We start from the raw sequence: 20,419 nt of genomic DNA on the forward strand, positions 1-20,419 counted from the left end.
TGAGTTCAAACACAAAGCCAAATGCTGCCCATTTACAGTATAATCAGCACTGATCAATTTATACACAGACAGCAACACAAACCATGTTCTAACAAATGGTGTGTTGCAATAAAACAGGAAACACATTTAAACATAACCTTTTGAATGCTGTGAGAACCAGGACTAATGCTTCTCTTTCACTGTTCATGCTGAAAGCCAAGTCAATGCCCAGCCTAGCCAGAAGTATCACATTTCAATCTTGTACAGAAGGCCTCCCATCCCATTCACCCAGCAGTGTAAAATCCCTCAGCAGCATCAGGGGAAGATTTGCTAAGAGCTAAACGAAAATTGATCATCTTCCCACAGCTGCCCAGTGCTCCAGTCAATCCTGCACAGGTATTGATGTTTGGTAATAGCAGCCCAGCCCCAGCCGAAACTCAGCACAGCTTGCAAACTCCAGGAACGCTGATCAAAGGCAAACTGTAAGACTTGACTCAAAGGAGGAGGGTTGTACTCACCTAAGCCTCTTTTTGTGAGCAAGAGCTGAGATTTCTCTGATTCACTGTACGTTAGGGTGATGTATACAGCAGTGAAACTCTTGGTGATAAAACAAGCACGCAACAATGGCACTGTGCTGCCTAAAATATGTGGATATATTTATCTAAACATTTTTTCTCTGACATGAGAATGAACATCTGCCAGCTATGTCTTAAAGGGTCAAGCAGCTTCAAAGCAAAATCAATCCAAAGAACTACATGCCAAATATTTACATTTCCCTTAGCTTATCCTAAAGAAGAATATATTACTCCTGCTAAGTGACATATTCTCACCATATTCCAAATGAAAGCAATAATAATTTAAAGCTTTGCTCTTAGGTTCCTCTATAAAATTTGGCTTTCTTTCCATTTAAAAGTAAAATATTTTTAATGAGAAACTAATAATTACTACAACTTGGCATAGACTTCAATGGCAGTAGGAGGGACTAAAGCCACTGAGAGCCCCCAGTTTACAGGGCTACATCACACTTCCACAAGGCAGCTTTCCAGTTCCATCACAGGGAGGCATTCTGCAGTATGCAGATAAAACCTGTTAAGGTACCATCAGCACAGCTCTAACCCCTGCTTCCTGAGCTCATCTGACGCCTGCTGCTTACTGAAGCCTCACTTCAACTGGACACACCACAGACCTTCAGTCTCCTTCCACAGCCTCACCACTCCCCTCCTGGTGAACTAGCAGATTTGCAGGACTACCTATTACTAACTTTACAGTTTACCTGAAGTCCCCAGCTTTTTTAGCTCTTTCTGCTGTTGCAGTGACCCCCGTTCTGACACCTGACCTGAAAGTTCAGTTGCAAGGCACAGAGTCCAATATTTTCTGTGTCCCTGTGTTATATATTCTTATGCACATTACAGGAGCAGTCAGCTCTACTAACAGCAGTTGATGATGCTTAATGCCATACAAGCAAGAGTCCCCACCACAAAAAAAGTTTTTACTGGAAATGAACAAAAGATGGAAGCATTTTCTCTTTGCTGAGCAAAGGAGAAATTAAGACCATGGATATCAAACTGCTGGCCCAAACTCACAAACTCAGTGATAGAGCCAGGGATTAATTCAGATTTTGCATTGGGACAATTGCAGTTAACACAGGCAGCAGGAGGTATGATTCTCCTTGAAGTAAGGCCCAAGTTTTCTCCCCCATGTCACTTGTAAAAGAAGTCAGGCAGGTCCCAATCACAAGCATATCCAGCAATAGACAGGATTCCCACCTTCCTAAAGATGCCTTCCACTTGGGGATATACTGGACACATAAGTACAAAACAGTTATTTCAGTGCTGCAGGTCTGCAGTCAGAGCACAAGGAGACAAAACCAGACAAGTTAAATTCCACTGATTTCCAGTAAATTATAAAGAGCAGATACAGTACTTTCAGCTGGACAGCCGCCTGCCATACTCAGTGTGACCAATATCCAAACAGATCCAGTTCCTGAAGGTAATCCGATTTTGAGAAAGGCAACAGCATTGGCATGGAAAAATATTCCATAAGACATGCAGATACTTTTGGAGAGATTCTCCTCATCTAACCACAATGAAGCAAAATGTCTGCTCACTTTTCATGAAAAAATGTTCATCTGCCAGCTGAAAACCCAGGGACTGACTGGCTCTTCCCTAGATCAGCATCTTCACTGTGGCAAGGACAACTCAGGCCCACAGAGAGCAGCTATTCTGGGGTACCTGAGCAGCAGGAGACACATGTAGCAACTGTGAAGATGGTGAGTTATCCTGGTTTTGGGGAAAAAAAAAAAAATCTTGGTGTTTTCAGTCATCCCCACTCCTTATACCCTGCAGTGTCAGGTCCACAGCAGCAGCCACTATCAACTACTGTGAGCCAGGGAAGAGGAGGAGAATGACTACTGCCTCCAACAACCTCATTGTTAACAAGTCAGAGGTTGGGATCACTGTAGGTGGAAGCTCTTGGCAAAAACAATAAAGCAGCTACTACATATTTCAACAGGTTCAAAGTAACCTCAGATGTTAGGAGCAGATGCTCTTTTCCACCCCCTGGGATTTTGAAATGGTTTATGTGTTTCCTCCCTTTCCCCTAATAGGGCAGGGTGCTGAAGGAATTAGCCAGAGAAAGAGCCAGAGAAACACTAATTACCCTCAGCTACCCAGGAGACCACAGTACCTGCACATAATTGTGCAATCCCCACTCCCCCACCTCAGATCCCCCAGCGAGAAGGTCTCTTGCCTCCAGCATCCAAACTGCAAGATAATCCCTCTCACCTGTATTTTAAAAGGGCATGCTTGAAAATCCTGAGCATCTAAAGCAAACTCATTACAATTAGTTTCCGCAGCCTGTCCTGTCACACGGGGAACGACTGGGAACCGCTCGTGTCAACACATCTGACACAGTGCTGTCACTAACCCTGTTATTAGACTGCACACCTACCTGAAATCCACATCTGAGCTCATTGCCTGGAGCACTCCACAGCCAAGTCTCTGCAAGAGTCTCTCTCACAAAATTAAATATTAAATGTGCATCTTAAAAAAATGCCCCGTAGTTTCATATTTATTAGCGAAGACATTGCTTTTCCACTTATGCTTTTTTGAAATGTTCAAAATAGAATATTTTAAGGCATATTTAGTGCTTGTAAAGAGCCATGAAAATTGGATTCCTCTAGAGAGCAATCTGTAAGAGACAGCTCTCCCACTCAATTCCCCTTACCCATATCAACCCAGCTGCAAAAAGACCTCCCATGAAAACATGAAGAGCCCCTAAGTAACAGAGGACCCCAAACTTAGCCAAGACTCAGCTGTGTCACCATTGTGACTCCCCAGTTTTAGGCAGCAAGGACTGACACACTAACGGAAAACAATGGGCACAGGCAGGAAAACTCAGTGAAGCCAGGGACTACTCCTAAAAGCTTAGACCGATTCCCCATGCACCTCAAGTGTTGCAAGAAGTCCCCATATGCCCTGAATCCTTGTTCTTTCAGGGAAGCATGAGCCTGCAGACAAACACTGAGGACACAGAGACCTCTCCCAGGGTCCTCCACATGCAGCACAGGTTCCTGCAGCACCCAACAGTGCACAGTGAGGAGACAGATACTGGCAGCCAGGGATCACATCAGCTCTCCTTGCCTCTATTCCTGCTGATAACAGGAGTGGCCAAGTTGGGGATTACAAAGCATCCCTGACTCTCACACATCAAGACTACAGTCCTCGGTCCCGTACCTATCCTCTCAGCCTGGTTTTCCAAGGCCATAAGAACTGCTGCATGGTCCTTCTTTCCATCTTTCTTACTGACAGCCCTCCTTAACAGCTTTTTGAACCTGTCAAGTGATCTGAAATTGGGGCAGAAGGCTCAGAACAAGTCCCTACAACTGCCACAAACTATGAGACAAATTGGGCAGTACCCATGTGTTACGAGTTGTTTGGCAGAAGCCAGATGTCCTAGTACTGGCTTACTGTCAACCAAACAGTGTGCAGCTGCAGAGAAGACGCTGCCTCTTATGGAGTCATCTGGGACAAGGAGGGAACAGCTGGGATTAATACAGAAGAATGAGGAAAACAAACACAGTGAACATCCATCCTACCAAACCTTCCCTCCCTAGCTCTGCTGCTGGTGAAAACATGGGGGAGTTGTTTAGCATATAGGAGAAACCCACAGGAAAGAGCCTGCTCATCCCAAAACTCTGTTCTTCATCTCCCCTGCAGGCGATGCAACCAGCAGCACACACAGGTGTGCCGGTGCCACCACGAGACCATCACTTTGACCAGAAGGAGGAGTGATGGGAGGTCAGTCCAGCAGCACTGCCTGGCACTTGCACAGGTAAGACACATCCATGTAAACAGCACATCTAAACCAGAGCCATCTTCCCTTTTTTCCCAGAGTGCCAGAGATTTCTCCAACTCTGGCTGGTGTAACACTGAGCCCTGACAAGGATACAGCAGGCTAGGGCTTGCTTAGCTCCCTCAAAGGATTCATGGTTCATCAGCAACAAAGGCACAACCTGTCCTGGTCACTGAGGCTCCCTGCAGACCAGGGCTGGCAGTGGGATCCTTTGTACCCAGCTTACCTGGCAACTGGGAATACAGGACTTTCTAGCTATTGAGGAACAAAAAAATTGCCAACCCCACCAGCAACAGAGCCACACTCTCTTCTCTGTCCTTCGGGCCTTTGGAAGCCATTCAGTGGTGTGCCTCACACAACACACAAAGCAGATAATGCAATGGGGATAAAAATTTAAAACAAAACAACAGAACAGGGAAGAAAAAAAGCTCTTAAAAACTAAGACAGCAAGGACTTCCTGAACTCAAGCTATAACACAAAATGAATGTTTCTGCCCTGTTTAGTGTTGTCTCTGGCACCTGCTTCCAATGGCAATAAGTGCAGGATACACTGCTCAGACTGGGGGTGTCTGAGGTTGAGGGGGCATGGGGACAAGTGAAATGCAGTGTCTGAATCCCTGGACTGGGAGGAAGATGATCATCAAAGCTGATCACTTTCAAAATGAACTTCTGCTGGTCCTGGCCTCCTTTCAATACTGATAAAAAAATTCTTCTAATACAGTAGACCTGGGCACAAGCATTACTTTTCTACAACCAAAATATTTACACTAGTATAAATCCCTTCTGAGGATGTAGTTGCATCCATGTGTGCATTCCTCACAGGAGAGCTCCAGGAGAGCTTTTTTCCTCTGCTCATAAGGGATTAGCTAAAACCATTTTACAGTAGCTATATATCCTTAAGGCTATTGCCTGTGCCAGAGGCAGAGTTTACTTCCAGAAATGCAGCTACAGGAGCACATCTCTCACATTGAACAGTCCCTGCCTCTCCACTTACTTGTGGAGACACACACCTCACTCCAACATACACTCCTTCAGAAATGACAGCGTGTTTGGGTTTTACCTAACAAGGGCAATCACACAAATGATTAATTAGCATTTGTGAAGCACAATGAAGAATTTAGGTGCTAAGTCATATTATTACTAATTTAATCTACATCCCATTCAGTCCTCAGTGTCTCCCTGAAACTGCCAACAATGATGCCAATTAGTGGTAATTGTGGTTTGTGAAAGGCTATTTGCCAACAGGGAGTGAAACACAGACCACCAACTCATTTCCCGTGGATGGTCCCACAGCTGCCAACAGCAACAACTTCCAGGCACAGCGACCTGCTCTCCCCTCCAGCCAGAACTCTGGCAGTAGGAGATCCTGTATCCCATTACCAACTGTCCAGGGACACAGCCTGCAAAACTTTCAATTATGGATAAACCAAGACACCTTGTTTTTCCCTCCTACATTAGTTCAGTACATGACCCAGTAACTGATGCCAATACTGCAATACCAAAATGTTAATCTGGGATAATTTCAGATTAAACTTTGCTTGGTTCCATCCACACTTAATGAAACTCACATTTTGATTCACACATAGGCCCCACTGTGGTGGAAAACTGTAAAGGCAGCAGCAGTAAAATGAAGGGAATTGAGAGTGTAGGATGCAGTAAATCTTGTGCTTGGGAGACTGTTTAAAGAGTTTTAACATAAGCAAAGAGGTCTATCTTTTTATCAGCTGTCCACAGAGATGTGGAGGACTTTGAAGAGACACAAACAACTAACAGTATTCTATAATCAATGCACATCATCTGAGCACTGAAACTTTAAATTATTTATATATTTTAAATACATCTAATTGAAAGGATAGCAACATAAACTGTATGAATCATAGCCCTCTCAAGTAATTAGATTTGTTATCCCTGCAGACTGCAAACAGTACGTTGGTTTTCTATTCTAATGTGAATTCAATCCCTTGTCAGCTGCCCCACGCATGAGAATACACCTCCACTCTTTCATCAGGAAAGATATCAACAGCAGGAAACTAGCCCTTCTTTCATCTCTGAGGCACCCACCCACCTTTCCAAAGGGTTTTCAACCAGGTGTGGAAACCTTTCTGAATCTGTGCTGAAAGATCTCTTAACTATTATGGCAAAGGAGGTAAATCCTTTGAGAGCAGCATACTCCAAGCAGCAGCCTTCTGGTGTTTACTCATCCAGTAGCTGCTTAGTTTGACAGTGCATTAGAAGAGCTTGTAGGAAACTTTGGACTTGAATTGTATGGGCATGAAACTCTTACAGAGAGGAGCTGCTTTTTCAGATGTCTTGTTATATAATTAAACAAGAAAGGGGGGGGGGGGGGGGGGGATCGAGCAAGCTGCCTTTTTGGCACAAGCATTACACAGTGCTCACCCTGCCAGCATATTGCATCAGATTCCCACTGCAAGGCCAATTCACAGCAGCTGAGTAGCCGAACCCCTGACTGTCATCTCCTGCTAAACCTACTTCACGCTCACAAGGTAGTAAGTACAACTGCTTATTGCATCCTCCTTCCTGAGGAGCTGCTCATCACACCAGGATTAGAGGGAATCTGAGTTTGCAATTAGGCTGCAGGTCTCACAAGTGTCAGAGGACGCAGTTATCAAGAAATTTCAACCGTCAACCCTTACTGCATGCTGCACAGTGAGTAAACTCCAGGTATCTGTTACTCCGTGGTCAGGTCTGCCGAGGTTCCGACACTGTGGTGACTCCTATTTTATTACGTTCCTAGGCATGCTTTGAAACCCTGCAGAAAAGGGGGATTAATTTACCCATCATCAAGTGCTTATCAAGGAAGTCCCCCCGAGACTTACAGGAAGGAGACCACACAAATGGGCTTTTGCTCACAGGTCTCCTCACCTGAACACCTGGCTGAGGCCCCCGACTCTCCTACACTGGGAATTTCTTTTCCCATGGCAGAGATCCGCTCACAGATAGGACCCAATTCTTTATGGCAGAGGCCCACCCCAACAACAGGAACAGGGGTTTCTGTGCTCCTCATTGAAGCAGCCTACCTCAGGCACTTCACAGGGAAATTAAACTTCTTTCCACCATTTGCAGCAATCCAGAAAACAAAAGGTCCAGCAGTCCTGAATCCAGTGAGATAAGATACGTGACCTTTTACACCACAGAAATAAGAGCCTACTCCAAGCCCAGCAAGTCAAAAGAGAGACTCCTCTTTTTCGATTCCAAAAGGCTTTGGATCTGGCCTGAAAATGCAAACCTCACTGTGCATTCGGACACTGTTCCACAATGCACTTCCAAACAAAACTATATTTAGATTCAATGGGAATTCTGTAGATCATACAGGAACTCTTTGAATGAAAACGAAGGTCAGTAGGGTTTGGCTTCCTCTTCAGACCCTCCCCCCCATTCTTGCAAACATCCAGATAAGCATTGTTTAGAAAACAATACATTACTTCCAAATGTTATCAAAACCCCAACACACGTTTTGTATGTCCTGAAACAGAATCTCAGGGTCTTCTGTTGCATTGTGCCCTATCAGCTAATTCTCAGGATCTCCTCAGATGTCTAGGCAAGACTCTGTATCAAGACTGTCTTTTTTTCACCTTTCAAAAGCTTTGCTCTGTCTGCTCTGACAAAGGAAAAAGGACAAGGATAATAAAGTCCTTGACAGGTAGAAAGCAAACACGGAAAGGAAAAACTGTGCAGACAATTAGAACGCATGCTAATAAAGCTGATCCTGTGTTAGAGGGAACCTCTTGGCATCTTCAAACACTTTCTCCATTCCCTACCAGCTATTTAGTGCCACCGTGCAGCACAAACTAGAGAAAAATGACACAGCCAGTGCTTGCCCGAGGGGCATTAAGGACAGGAGAGAGCCCATCAGCCAGGCAGGCACGTTCAAGCACCCAGAGGGCAAAAGCACAGCCCACTCAAAGATCATCCCACTCAGAGTTTCCTCCAGCGCCACAGACACAAGTGTTCGTTTGTCAGCTGCACTTCTCGGAAGGAGGAGCTGAACGCCTGCCGCCGGCGGCTTCTCTTTGGAAGGATGAAGGCAAACCCCAGTCGCAACACCGAGCCGGCATCCCCGGGGCGGTGTCAGCAGGGCTGGGCGGCCCCGGCTCCTGCGGAGGGCCACGGGGAGCTGCTGCCCCGCCACCGGGGCTCTGGGGCGGCCCCGAGGGCGCGTCCCGGACGGCACCTGCACGGCTACTCCTCGGCTCTTTCCCAAACTCCCTATTTTATTTTTAACTGTCAGCCTGTGGCTGTAACAACGGGTGAGCATCCAGCCGCACAGTTTCGCCTTTTGATGAAAGTCCGGGACGAGTAATCCTTGAACTTTTAAAGAACCCTCCTGGGTCGGAAATCTCCGGCTTTGCCGTAAGGCTCCCTTCCCAAGCGCTTTGGGGATACCCGTACGGGTGACTCCGTGCGGGCCGGGGACAGGCTGCCATGCCCCCCACTCCCTCCCCGCGACCCCCCGGCCGTGCCGGGCGCTGCACTTACCGGCGGGGCGTTGGGCGGGCAGCCCCCGGCAGCCAGCCGGGCCGCCTGCCTCCTCAGCTCGGCCAGCTGCGCCTGGCAGCTCCGGCACCAGCCCCCGGCCGCCACCCGCTCCAGCGGCCGCGGCTCGGCCCCCGCGGCGGCTCCCGCTCCCTCGGGCGGCGGGCGGCTGGCGCAGCGCTCCTCCTCGGCGGCGGCCGGCGGCTTCTTCCGCGGGGAGAGCTCCCGCACCGCGCTCCCCTCCGCCACCTGCGGAGACAGCGCAGCTCAGCAACGCGGGACGCGGAGGGAAAGCTGCTCCCACCCTCCTCGCGTGGAAAAAAAAAAAAAAAAAAAAAAAAAAAAAAAAAAAAAAAAAAAAAAAAAAAAAAAAGCTCAACCGCGGGGAGGAGATGTGTGTTATGAGCGTTGAAGGAACTTACCCCCGGCGCCCGGGGATCAGGTCCCAGAGCCTTCCTGCCGGCAGCCGCGAGCATGATCGCGGGGGATGGATGCTGCCCTGCCCCGCTCCGCTAGTGCGGGCGGCACGGTGCCCGGCGGCGCGGCCGGCCCGGGCCGCCCATGGCGGGGCGGGGGTCAGGGGTGCCAACAGTGATCGCGCCGGGTCCCCGCCGCCCGGGCTGCCGCTCTACGTGATGTTGCCTCCCATGTTGAGACGGGAACGAAGTTTGGGATGGGAGAGGGAGGCGGAGTGAGCTCCCCACGGCGGCGCGGGGAAGGACACAGAGCACGGGAGCACGTCGACAAAAAAAAGCTGGAAAAGTGCTCCGAGGGCAGGGGAGGAGGGGCTGGGCGGGGGCGGGTGGGGTGGAGTAAGCGGGGCGGGGGAGCCTCGGCCGGGGCGGGCAGGGGTTCGAGTTTAGGTTTCGGATAGCGGCGGCGAGAGAAAGATGCCATTTCGCAGTGATCCTACGGGATAGTGCCAAAATCAGTGTGATTAACTCATTGCTTCCTTCACACTCTTAACACCCAAGTTCCTCGGGAGTCGGAAAAAAGGGCCGGGCGCGGGGTGCAGTCCCGCTGCGGGGCGCGGAGTCAGAAAAGCGGCGCTGGGGGTGCGGACCGGCTGCCAGCGGGGGTCAAGGGTCCGGCCGGGGTCCGCTCCCCTCGCTGCGCCCCGCGGCTGCTGCACTCCAGCACTGGCTGGGATACGGCGCCCACCCTCCGCGGGCAGATGCGCGGTGCCGCGGGGCACAGGCCCCGAGGGGCCGACTCTCGCGCCGCTCGGCGGGCGCGACGGGATGCTCCTACACGCGAAAATTGACCTGACAGATGGAGAAATTAACGTTCGCAGCTAATTGTCTACTTGGCTGCCGCTCCAGCTCGTATATTTAGCACTTTACTCCCTTTTTTTAGTTTGGTTTTTTTTTTTTTTTTTTCCCCGGGGAGCGGAGTGCGCGCCGCTGTCAGTCACGGAGCGGCCCCGCGCTCCGGGGCGGCGGTGCCGGGGCCGGGACGTGCCCGGGCCCCGCGGGGTCGGTGCGGCCGCCGCCGTCCCTGTGACCAGAGCGCCCCCTGCCGGCGCCGCCAAGCCGCGGTCCCGCCGGGACGGAGCAGCCCCAGCCGGAGCCGGAGCCCCGCGGGGCCGCGCCGGGTGACGGCGGCCGCTTCCCCGGAGATGCCAAGGCGGCCCCTGGGCGCCTTCCCCGCCACCGCGAGAGTGGGTGCTGGTGGCGCGTGGGGTAGGGTCTGTGGAGAAGTGGGCATCGCCCAGCACAAAAAGTGGAGAAACACATACATATGGGGGGAAAAAATAATCCCACTCCAGGAGGCACCTTTCCGCCGCCGCTTAAACTCCTCCGGCTCTGCTGAGCACGTGTGTGAAGCCCCCCACCGGCCCCACCCCTAAGGGTGCATGCCCTGGGGCAGGGCTGGGGCCGTGGGGGACACGCACAGCCCTGAGGCGCGCCCCGCACCGCGGGCAGAGAGAGCCCCCCTGCACCGTGTCCCCCCCGCCTGCCCGCACCGCCCGCCGGCAGCCCGGGAAAAGTTTGGGTGCGGGAATAAAGCGGAGACACGTCGAGCAAGGGCTGGGACCCGGGAGCTGCCGTGTGTCCCCCTTGGGGCTGGCGGGGAACCGGGACTGGCACAGACACGCACCAGGACGCTGAGCCTCGGCTCCCTTCTCCCGCCCGCTCGGGGCAATGCTGCTGCTCTCAGGGAAGTTGCTCCGAAATTTCCTGTGCCCAAACAACGTCTGCAAAACCCTCCCGCGGCTCCGAGGCTCGGGTTGGACGGGGCGGGGGGTAAAGGGGTGGGCTCCCCGGCCGACGCTGGGCTGAGCCTCGCTACCGGGCTGAGCAATCTCCTTTTCTTAGTAACTACAAAACCCTTCTGGAAATAGCGAGATGCCGTGCCACCACTCCCCATCTGAAAGCGGGGTCACATAAGGTGCCGCGGTCCCCACGAGGAAGCCGCAGGAGGGGTCCGGCAGCGCGGTTCCCCCGCGCCTCTCCGCGCCGCTCCGCGGAGCCGCCAGGACTGTTCGTGGTGCTGAAACCTGCCCGGCACCGCCGCTCGCAACTTCGCACCGCCAAGTTTGCCACCCCCTTCCCGTGAGCCGGCCCTCGACCCCCTTCCGGACCCCAGCTCTCCCGGAGCGCGGCAAGATCCCCTTACCCGGCCTTTCCTCCGCAGGAGGTGGCTGGTGAAGCCGAAGATGATCTCCGAGTCCAAGCACAAGGCTCCTATCTCCAAGAGGCTGGGATTTTTCCTTGTAGCGTTGGAGGTATCGGGCGATTTTTGAAAAGCCATAGTTTGGGGTTTGAAATATCCTGCTCCGTGAGCGGAGGCGATGTATTTGTATACACACACGCACACAGAGGGGGGAAAAAAAAAGAAGAAGAAGAAGAAAAAAATGATAAAATAGCAGACACCTCCCACCCCTTAAAAAAAGAAGGGGGGGAGGAAAAAGAGTAGAGAAAAAAAAAAAAAAAAAAAGCCAGACGCGGGTGAGTTACTCCGTCATCTGCCAGGATGCGCCGCCGGGGTGAGGTAGCCAGCAGCCGGGCAGACCCGCCAGTCTCCCTGCCTCTCTCTGCTGCTCTCCGCCGCTCTCCCTCCCGTTTTATCCCCCCTCAGCGCACCTTGCCTGACGAGCGAGCGCGGAGCCCTCAGCGCCCCACAGGCGCCGGGGCCGCGGCCGGGGCCGGCGCTGCGCTGGGTGCCCGGGGCCGGCAGCGCCCTGCTCCCCCGCCGCCGGCCATCAGCTCGCCGAGCGAGGGGGCTCCCACCGCCCGCTGGCCAGGAGCCCGCACTGCGAGCCTCCTGCCTCCCCCCATCCACTGCTGGGTGGGTTTAGTGGCTGGGTTGGTGGGTTGTTTTTTCCCTCCTCCTTCTCCTTCTCCTCCTCCTCCGGGGTGAGCGCAAGGAGGGAAAGGCTGCCAGTGAAGTCAGTTTAGGAGAGAAGAAAGACGCGCAAAAATAAAGGAAAAAAATAGGGGAAGATGGAAAAAAATAAAAATAAAAATTAAAAAAAAAAATAAGGAAAGCCTGAGGGAGCAGAGTAAAGCACTTTCCGGAAGGGACGCAACCTTTCACTCCTCAAAAAAGCTTCTCCCTCTTTTCTCCCCACTGCTTAATTGTATTTGCAGTGGGGGCGGACGGCAGGAGGGAGCGAGCTCCTCCTCATCGAGGAGCCGAGACACAGGTGCCCGATGGCTGCTCCCGGATCGGGTACTCCTCCTTGCAGGCCGCCTCTCCGGCCGCCGCCTCCCCCGCATGTCCCAGCCTGGGGGCCGGGCAGGGCTCGCGGGTCCCCGCTGAGTCTCGGCCCGTCCCGTCGGGGCGGGCGGGATGGATGGAAGCGGGGACGTGGCTCCGGGCAAAGCGCTAATCCCTTCCCGCGTATTTTCCCGCTAAACAAATAATCCCCGCCTGACAAAAGCATTATCCAGCTTCATATGGCCTGCAGTGAAAGGGAGTTGAATAATCTATTTATCGCGGCTCCGCGCCGGCTGCTGCTGGGCGGGGAGCGGGGAGCCGGACCCGCTGCTCCCACCGCAACCGCGTCCGGGACAGGGCTGAGATCCTGCCTCTGCCCGAGCCCGGCACGTCGGGAGGGAGCTACGGGACGGTGGGAGCTGCTGCGGGGGGGAAGGAGGAAAGGAGGGATAGAAATGAGGAGTGGGGAGGGAAGCGGAGTTGAGGGAAAGGGGGAGGGGTGGGGAAGGGAGGGAGGGAAGAAAAGGAAATTCAGAGAAAAGAAGAGAGAAGAGAGAGAAGTCTTAAGTCTCTGTGACCATGAAAGGACATCGTAGTTTATTCTGAATTTACTCAGTTGTCTGTTCTGGTCTTCCCATCTCACAATGATTCGGTGTGTTAGATGAAGGAAGTGGGTTAATGGGTGTCTCTGTAGGATGGAGGTGTACACATGTAACAGGCGGGCATTAAAGTAATGCTGGGAGGGAGGAGAGGAGCGTGGGAGTGGTGACATGCTTACAGCAAAGGTGGAAGGATTTGTTTGACTCTTCACTGCATTCCTTCCTCATGTCCAGCTATCAGACCAGAGACATACCAATATGTTAGCTGATCCCTGAACCCATCTGGGAAGGGTGTCTGCAGGGACTCAACCCACAGCCGCCTTGCCCAGACTCACCCCTCACCAACTCTGTCCCAGCCTCCTGTCTTGCTGTGCACCACTATGCATTCAAAGTTTTCCACAACCCTCCCCTGCACAAGTGGGATGTTCTCCTGCCACGGAAGATCCCTGTGCTTGGAAGGTCTCACATACCCAAATGAGTAGGAAGAAGTGGGTGAAGAGGCGTGCAGAAGGAAAAACTATTCGAGCAAAATGGTGGTATGGACATCAACAGTCCAGATAAAAAGTGTCCACCCAGGCACTCAGTTCAGGTGTTCAGTGTGAGGTAGAGCAATGCCCATCACCAGAACCATGAATTGTCATTTCCCATTCACTGGAGTCTTTCCCAACTTGGCTTGGAAACATTCAACAGCAGAGAAAAACTCAGCCAGACCAGGAAGGCTTATTGCCTGCTCTGGAGAAGGTCTCTCATCTGTCTCCATCCCCCACATTTTCAGAGCAACCAAATTTAAAGCACTCACACCATGTTCAAAGACATCCCAGGCCTTCCCTGTCCTCATGCCACCTACAGCCCATCGTGATTTCCTTCCCCAACACAGTCCCTTCTTCCTTGACTTTTGGCAAAGCCCCTAGGGAGGTTTGGGTCTAAAATATGCCCTGAATGTCAGGTACTGAGGATCCCTGTGCAACCCCAACCTCACCCCTAATCCTGGAGAGTCTCCCTTTAATAACCCCTATTAAAGCAAATATCTCCCCACCTCACTGCCCTCAGGTGTCTTGCCGATAAACAAGCTCAAGGGAAAGTTATTACCTTTTATTCATGGTGTCTAAACTAAAGTAAAACATCAACAGGGTGACTGTACATAATAATATACTAGATAAAGTCCATTTTTCTTGGGCCCTCTGAAAGCGATCCCTGAGCATTAAAACGGGTCTCTTAATAAATATCTTATCTCCCTGCCACAGAGCCCTGGCTGCAGATAACCAGACAGCCATTACTGTACCTCTGAAATAACCCCATTTCCATCAAGGCTGCTTCAAACAGGCTCTTCTTTAAAGACCCCTGCCTCTTCCCTGAGGGGAGGTGGGGAAAGGCTTGAACCTCCCTGGGTGGGGGATTTCATCCAAGTCCCCAAGCATGGTGTGAGGTTGCTGCATTGCAATGCATTCCCTTCCGCAGATAACTATGGAGCAAGGCATTCTGCCTGCTAGCCACAAGCCTCAATCCATCTGCCTTGTGCCCTGCTTTGGGGTGAGCAGTGCTGTGCTACCACAGTCCTGCTCCCCTGGGCCTGCTCTGCAAGCAGAGAGAAAGTTGGGCAGGAAGGGAGGGACCCGTGGAGGGACCCCTCCCACCTCCTAGCTCCCACCTCGAGGGAAATGGCCTTCCCAGGGTGCACATCCCAAGCTGCAAGATGACGCTGTACAGGTTACACTGGAGCCCTTTATTAATGCACCATACAGGTGATAGTGGATTTATTAAGTATATTGCTGTGATTTCACATTTAATTTACTAAGAATACAATGGTTTGGGCTAGAGGACCCAAGGGAAATCTAGGCAAGAGTGAGCAAAAATCCATGAAATTCAATGTAGCACACTAATCATGGAGGCATTATAGTATTAATTGCTATAATGATATACTTCTAATCCTATCTTACACTGCACCACATAATTTCATTGGATAAGAGAGGAAAGGAATTAAATTTAGTTCAATACAGGCAAGCGTGTAACTTAATAGAGTAGTTTGACTCCAGCACACTCAGGGGTTTAGGGCTGATGTCACATAACATGGTCAGCAGCAGGGAAGAAGGATGGCACAAGACTTTCGACATCCTCACTGAAATCTGGAAGCAATATGGAAAAGTGTTAGATATCTGCTTTTTTTGAGAGGCAACCTGGCCGTATAAAGGATAATTAGAATTCGTTGCAAAGATGATTTATCATGTCTATCATTGTGCTTGAAAAGGCTAGGTCACCCATGAATGCTGATGAAATTTCAAAGATCTAGTCCCCAAGGACTTTCTGCATCTGCTGCCCTCTGAGATGGGGAAATAGCCCAGGGCAAGCTTCTCATTAATATCCCAGGAAAATATAAGCATTTTGTCCGACATAACATTTTTCTTCAGTATTATACCTGACACGATCAGACCTTTAAATAACGTGGTAATAGGGCTCACTTTAAAGTTCATGTACTTGATGTTGTGCCCCCCCTTCCCATTCTCCCCTCCCTCCCACCGGTTTCAGCTGAGTAGCACCTCTCCAACAAGCCAGCGTTTTGACCCGAAACACACTTTCTCCCGTAACAAATATTGTGTGAGGTGGGCGGAGGTGGTAAAAGTACCTTTTGATCTTGTTTGTGTAATATGCAAGAGGACATCAAAGCGAGGGAAGAGGAGGAGGGAGGGAAAGGAAAGCAGAGCAGGAATAACCCTAGTCAGTGGAACACCAAATAACTCATTAATAGCTAAATAAAACATAATTAGGAAAACACGATAAATGAGTGGTTCTTTAAAGAGAGCGGTGGCGAAGTGGGCTGGGAGGGAGGCCAGGGGAGGCGGGCGCAGCCCGATTCAAAGCCGGCCCCGAGGCAAACCAAGCGGGGCCCGGAATTTAGAGCGGGCAGCAGGACCCCTCGGGGACCCCCATCCCCGCCGCCCCAGAGGAGGCTTTTCCCGGCCCCGTCCCTCTCGGGGACCCCCGCGGGGCAGCCGGGGGACTCCGGGGGTGTCCAGACCTGCTCCCTGCGGGTAAAGGGGAGCTGTTTCCCCGCGGGGCGCTGCCGGTTTCGGGGCGTTCCCGGGCGCTCTCCACCGCGGGCTGCCCGGTGGGCGCGGGGGGGGCCCTGGGAGCCGCGGGGGCGCCCGTTTGTTTTGGGTTGGTTTGTTTGTTTGCTGTGTGGCCTCCCCTTTATGTTGATCAGGCCGGCTCCGGGTTTAATTGATCTACGGGGCGGGCAGTTGAGACCATCAAGGGAAACTTCAGCCCCTGCAGACTGCGGAGAAAATAACGATGGTATCGGTGAAACCGGGGTGAAAGGCAGACACGGGCCCCCGCCTTCCCCCGCGCGTGTTCACACGCAGGTGGGGACGCGGCTACCCCGCAGGAGCTGAGCATGCCCGGCTGAAGCTGCGGGGCTGGACTGACTGCCAGGGACACCCCTGGGGCCCGGGGGAAGCTGCTCGGAGAAGCCCCCGGCTCTCTCCTGGTCACCAGTTAGGAGGATGCCAGTACCAGCTCCGGGGTGGCTCTGCAATGGCTCAGCAGTGACTCCGCAGGAGGGATATGCCTGCACCAGAAGGGACCGGGGAAACGCACGGAGAAGAGTGGCCAAATTCATCCCTGGAGGCAGATTTCCTCTCTGTCCCCGAAGCGAGTCGGACTAGCCGGCTCCGTCCTGCCTCTGGGTAGCTCTCCTTCCAGCTCTGCGCTTGGGCGCCTGTTTCTGGAGCTCTGCTCTCTGCTCATCTTAACAGCTCTTCTTCACCACACCTGTTGTCCTGCGGGGCCCAGCCCAGCCAACAGAACCCCTTCTGTTCCCACCACAGTAAGGGGCTCTCTGCCATGCCTAGACCGTGTCCCAGCTGCACTTAGGGCAATGCAGTCCACAACGTGGATCTCACAAGTCTGGAGCAAAGCAGGGGATTTAGTAAGCCCCCAGTCATGACCTGCCTCGTAGGGAAGGCTGGGTAGAACAGCTTGGTGCAAGGGCCCTCCTGTCCCTGCCTGGGCTTGGCAGCTCAGAGCTGGTCTCGGGTCTGCTCTGTCTTGGTCTCTTGCCTCTTCGTGACCCTGCTCTCCAACGGGAGATGGAAAGCCCTCCTGTAAACAACTGGTGAAGGTCAGGGGAAGGAAAGCCTGACACCGCTTAATGAAACACAGTTACAGACAATCTTTTGCTCAGTTGTCCGTGTCTGGGAGGCGTGGGGATCTCTGTGTTCGAGCTTTTTAATTTCCATTCTAATTTGCATGCCATAAAGAGAGACAGTATGCCATCCATGGTCTCATGTTTAATTTCTTGTCACCCTAATCATGCCAGTTTAACCCACACTTGCTTGCCTACGTGTTTGTTATGCTCAGCCCTAGCTACCATCTCCTCTGTGAAACACCCTGCCCAGGCACATTAGCAGTGTCCTGTTTGCACTGTACATTTGGGGCTCTAATACTATTCCAATGACATCTGTCCAGATGCATTTGAGCAGCCATAGCCCGTAGGAAGAGTGGAAAACAAAGAAACAAACAAAAAAACAAAGCGATAAATCCCGAAGCCCACAACTGCCGCCTTTTCAATGTCTGGTTGGGTGGTTTTTAAAGGGGAGGGTAGGAGTGAGGAATACTTTTTCTGTGCTCTGCCTGCCACTTTAGAATCGCCTTTTCCCCCGGTGCGGGACACGCTTCCGGGGAGTCCCCGGCACGGCTGTGCAGCTCAGGAGGGCGGGCACCAGTCTGGTCCCCTTTCCGTGCTGCCGGCAGGGCCGGGAGCCCGCGGCGTCTCCCGGGGCCGGAGCGGGGCTGCGGGCGGGGTTCAGCACCCTGGAGAGCGGCCCCGCTCCGGCCCCGCGCCAGCGGCCGCTCCCTCTGCGGGGGAAGAGAAGATGCCCGCAGGACTCCGCCTCAGCGAGGGACAGATGTCAAAGAAAAAAGAGCTTTTGACAGCAGCTGGGTGCTGTGACTCCGTGTCCTTGTGGCTTTGGCAGAGGGATTGGCGGAGACGGACGCTCCCGCAGAAGTGGAGCTCAGGATTGTTCTGCTCTCTCCCGTGACGGGTTTGTGTTACCGAGCCCACACCAACAGCATGAGAAGCGAGGAAAATCACCTGTTCCTTTAACAAGGCAGCATCTCCGCGCTGCCCAAGTCCAGGGTGCCACGGGCTAACTCGGCTCTGCTGAAGGGGCGTGAACTGGCATTGACCAAGTCTCCTCCTCCTCCTCCTCCTCCTCCTTCTCACATTAGCAGAGTGACTCCGGGAAGCCCTCCCGTGGGGCTGTGAGAATTCCGGGCAGCAAATGAGAACTAGGGAAGACTTCAAGCAGGGGGCGAGGGCAAAGAAAAAGGGAACAAATCAGCGCTGACTTCTAGCCTTAATCAAAGTGTTCCCCATCTCCCCAGCAGGGCGCACATAGAGGCATTTCCAGGGACAGTCTGCTTTGTGACAAAAGACTCGCTTTAAAAGCAAGCATCTACACAACCGTATTTCCATCAAAGGTAAAATAGCATCACAAAAAACCATGAGAATATTCAAGGAGCCACAGCAGAAAGATTCAGCTTTGCTGGCCATGCATAGCCTGGAAGTGAAGCTTCCTCCCCTGCCTTATCCTCTCCTACACAATGAAGATTATATCCTAAACAACAAAGTCAAAAAATGTGCTACAGAGAGCTCCCTGTAGCCTCATCTTGTATCTCTTCTCAGCTCACATTAGTGGAGCTTTCTTACTGGAGAAATTGCTGGGTTTATTTCATACCTCAAGTAGGAGTGCATTTTATTTCCACATCAAGTCTTGAGTGCATTTTTCTAATGGCCCCAACCAATGCCAAGCACCTTATTAATCCAAGCAGAAGGATTCAATTTCCCCAATCAAATTTTAAAATATATTTATTTGAAAAGAGAAATTTGTGTCTCTCAACCAAAAAAGAGAGACCAGTGAGGTGCAGAACAGGGCAGATGATTATGTTTCATCAACCAAGTGGCTCCTCAGAGCAGATACCACTTGCTGCAACAGGTAGCAACTTTTTGGATTGAAAGACAGTGGTAATCTTGAGAACTACACCAGAGGTGTTGTATATCCAAACCCAGGGAAAGACACATGTGAGTATCCATCCGTCCGTCCATCCATCCATCCGTCCGTCTGTCCGTCCGTCCATCTATCCATCCGTCCGTCCATCCATCCATCCGTCCGTCCGTCCGTCCGTCCATCTATCCATCCGTCCGTCCGTCCATCTATCCATCCGTCCGTCCATCCATCCATCCATCCATCCATCCATCCATCCATCCATCCATCCGTCCATCCGTCCGTCCGTCCGTCCGTCCCTCCATCCATCCATCCATCCATCCATCCATCCATCCGTCCGTCCGTCCGTCCGTCCGTCCGTCCGTCCATCCATCCATCCGTCCGTCCGTCCGTCCGTCCGTCCGTCCGTCCGTCCATCCATCCATCCATCCATCCATCCATCCATCCATCCATCCATCCATCCCTCCCTCCCTCCCTCCCCCCGCGGCGTTCCCGGGCCGCCCGCGGCCGGTGCAGGGCGCTCCCGGCAGGTGGCGCTGCCCCGCCAGGAACCGGCCGGGACGCGCCGAGCGGGGCGCGGGCGCTCGGGGGTCCGGGACACGGCACGATGGACACCGGGAACGTCTGCATGGCACTGCGGGAGTGCAGCCGTGCGCTCTGCACGTTAGAAAAGGTCCCCACAAAAAGCACATTTCGCAGAATCACAGAACGGTTTCGGTTGGAAGCGGCCACTGGAGGACATCTGGTCCAACTCCCCTGATGAAGCAGGGTCCCCTGGAGCAGGTTACTCAGGATTGTGCTCAGAAAGCTTTTGAATATTTCCAGTGAGGGCGATTCCACAGCCTTTCTCGGAAGCCTGTTCCAGTGTTCAGTCACCTGCACAGTAAAGAAGTGCAAGTATTCCTCAAGTTCAGGTGGTAATTTCTGTGTTCCAGGTTTTGCCCACTGCACCTCGTCCTATGGCTCAGCAGTACCAAGAAGAGCCTGGCTACATCCTCTTGACACCCTCCCTTCAGATATTTACATACACTGGTGAGGTCCCCTCTCAGTCATTTCTTCTTGAAGCTGAACAGGCCCAGCTCCCTCAGCCTTTCCCCATAAGAGAGATGCTCCAGTCCTTTAAATATTGTCATTGCCCTCCACTGGATCCAGTCCAGGAGCTCCATGTCTCCCCTGTACTGAGGATTCCAGAACTGGACACAGCAGCATCTTCCGTGCCACTGATCACAATCCTCTTGAGACCTGCCATTCAGCCAGTTCTCTATCCACAATGTCACAATGAATAAGCAGCAGACCATCAATAGTTCTTTCTCTCCCCACCTCACCC

General features: G+C 52.4%; 1 protein-coding gene across 1 annotated transcript in view; it reads right to left on the minus strand.

The window, feature by feature from the left end:
* Positions 1 to 9,517, minus strand: part of KIF26A (kinesin family member 26A) — a 92,685-nt gene extending 83,168 nt beyond the window's left edge. Inside the window, exons 1-2 of the mRNA XM_066321680.1 lie at positions 9,248 to 9,517; positions 8,829 to 9,074 (exon numbers count right to left, since the gene is read on the minus strand). Coding sequence (XP_066177777.1) covers positions 8,829 to 9,074; positions 9,248 to 9,301 — 300 coding nt within the window. The 5' untranslated portion in view covers positions 9,302 to 9,517. The remainder of the gene's footprint in view (positions 1 to 8,828; positions 9,075 to 9,247) is intronic.
* Positions 9,518 to 20,419: the final 10,902 nt, after the last annotated feature.

The sequence above is a fragment of the Sylvia atricapilla genome, chromosome 6 (genome assembly GCF_009819655.1).
Source record: "Sylvia atricapilla isolate bSylAtr1 chromosome 6, bSylAtr1.pri, whole genome shotgun sequence".
NCBI classification, from domain to species: Eukaryota; Metazoa; Chordata; class Aves; order Passeriformes; family Sylviidae; genus Sylvia; species Sylvia atricapilla.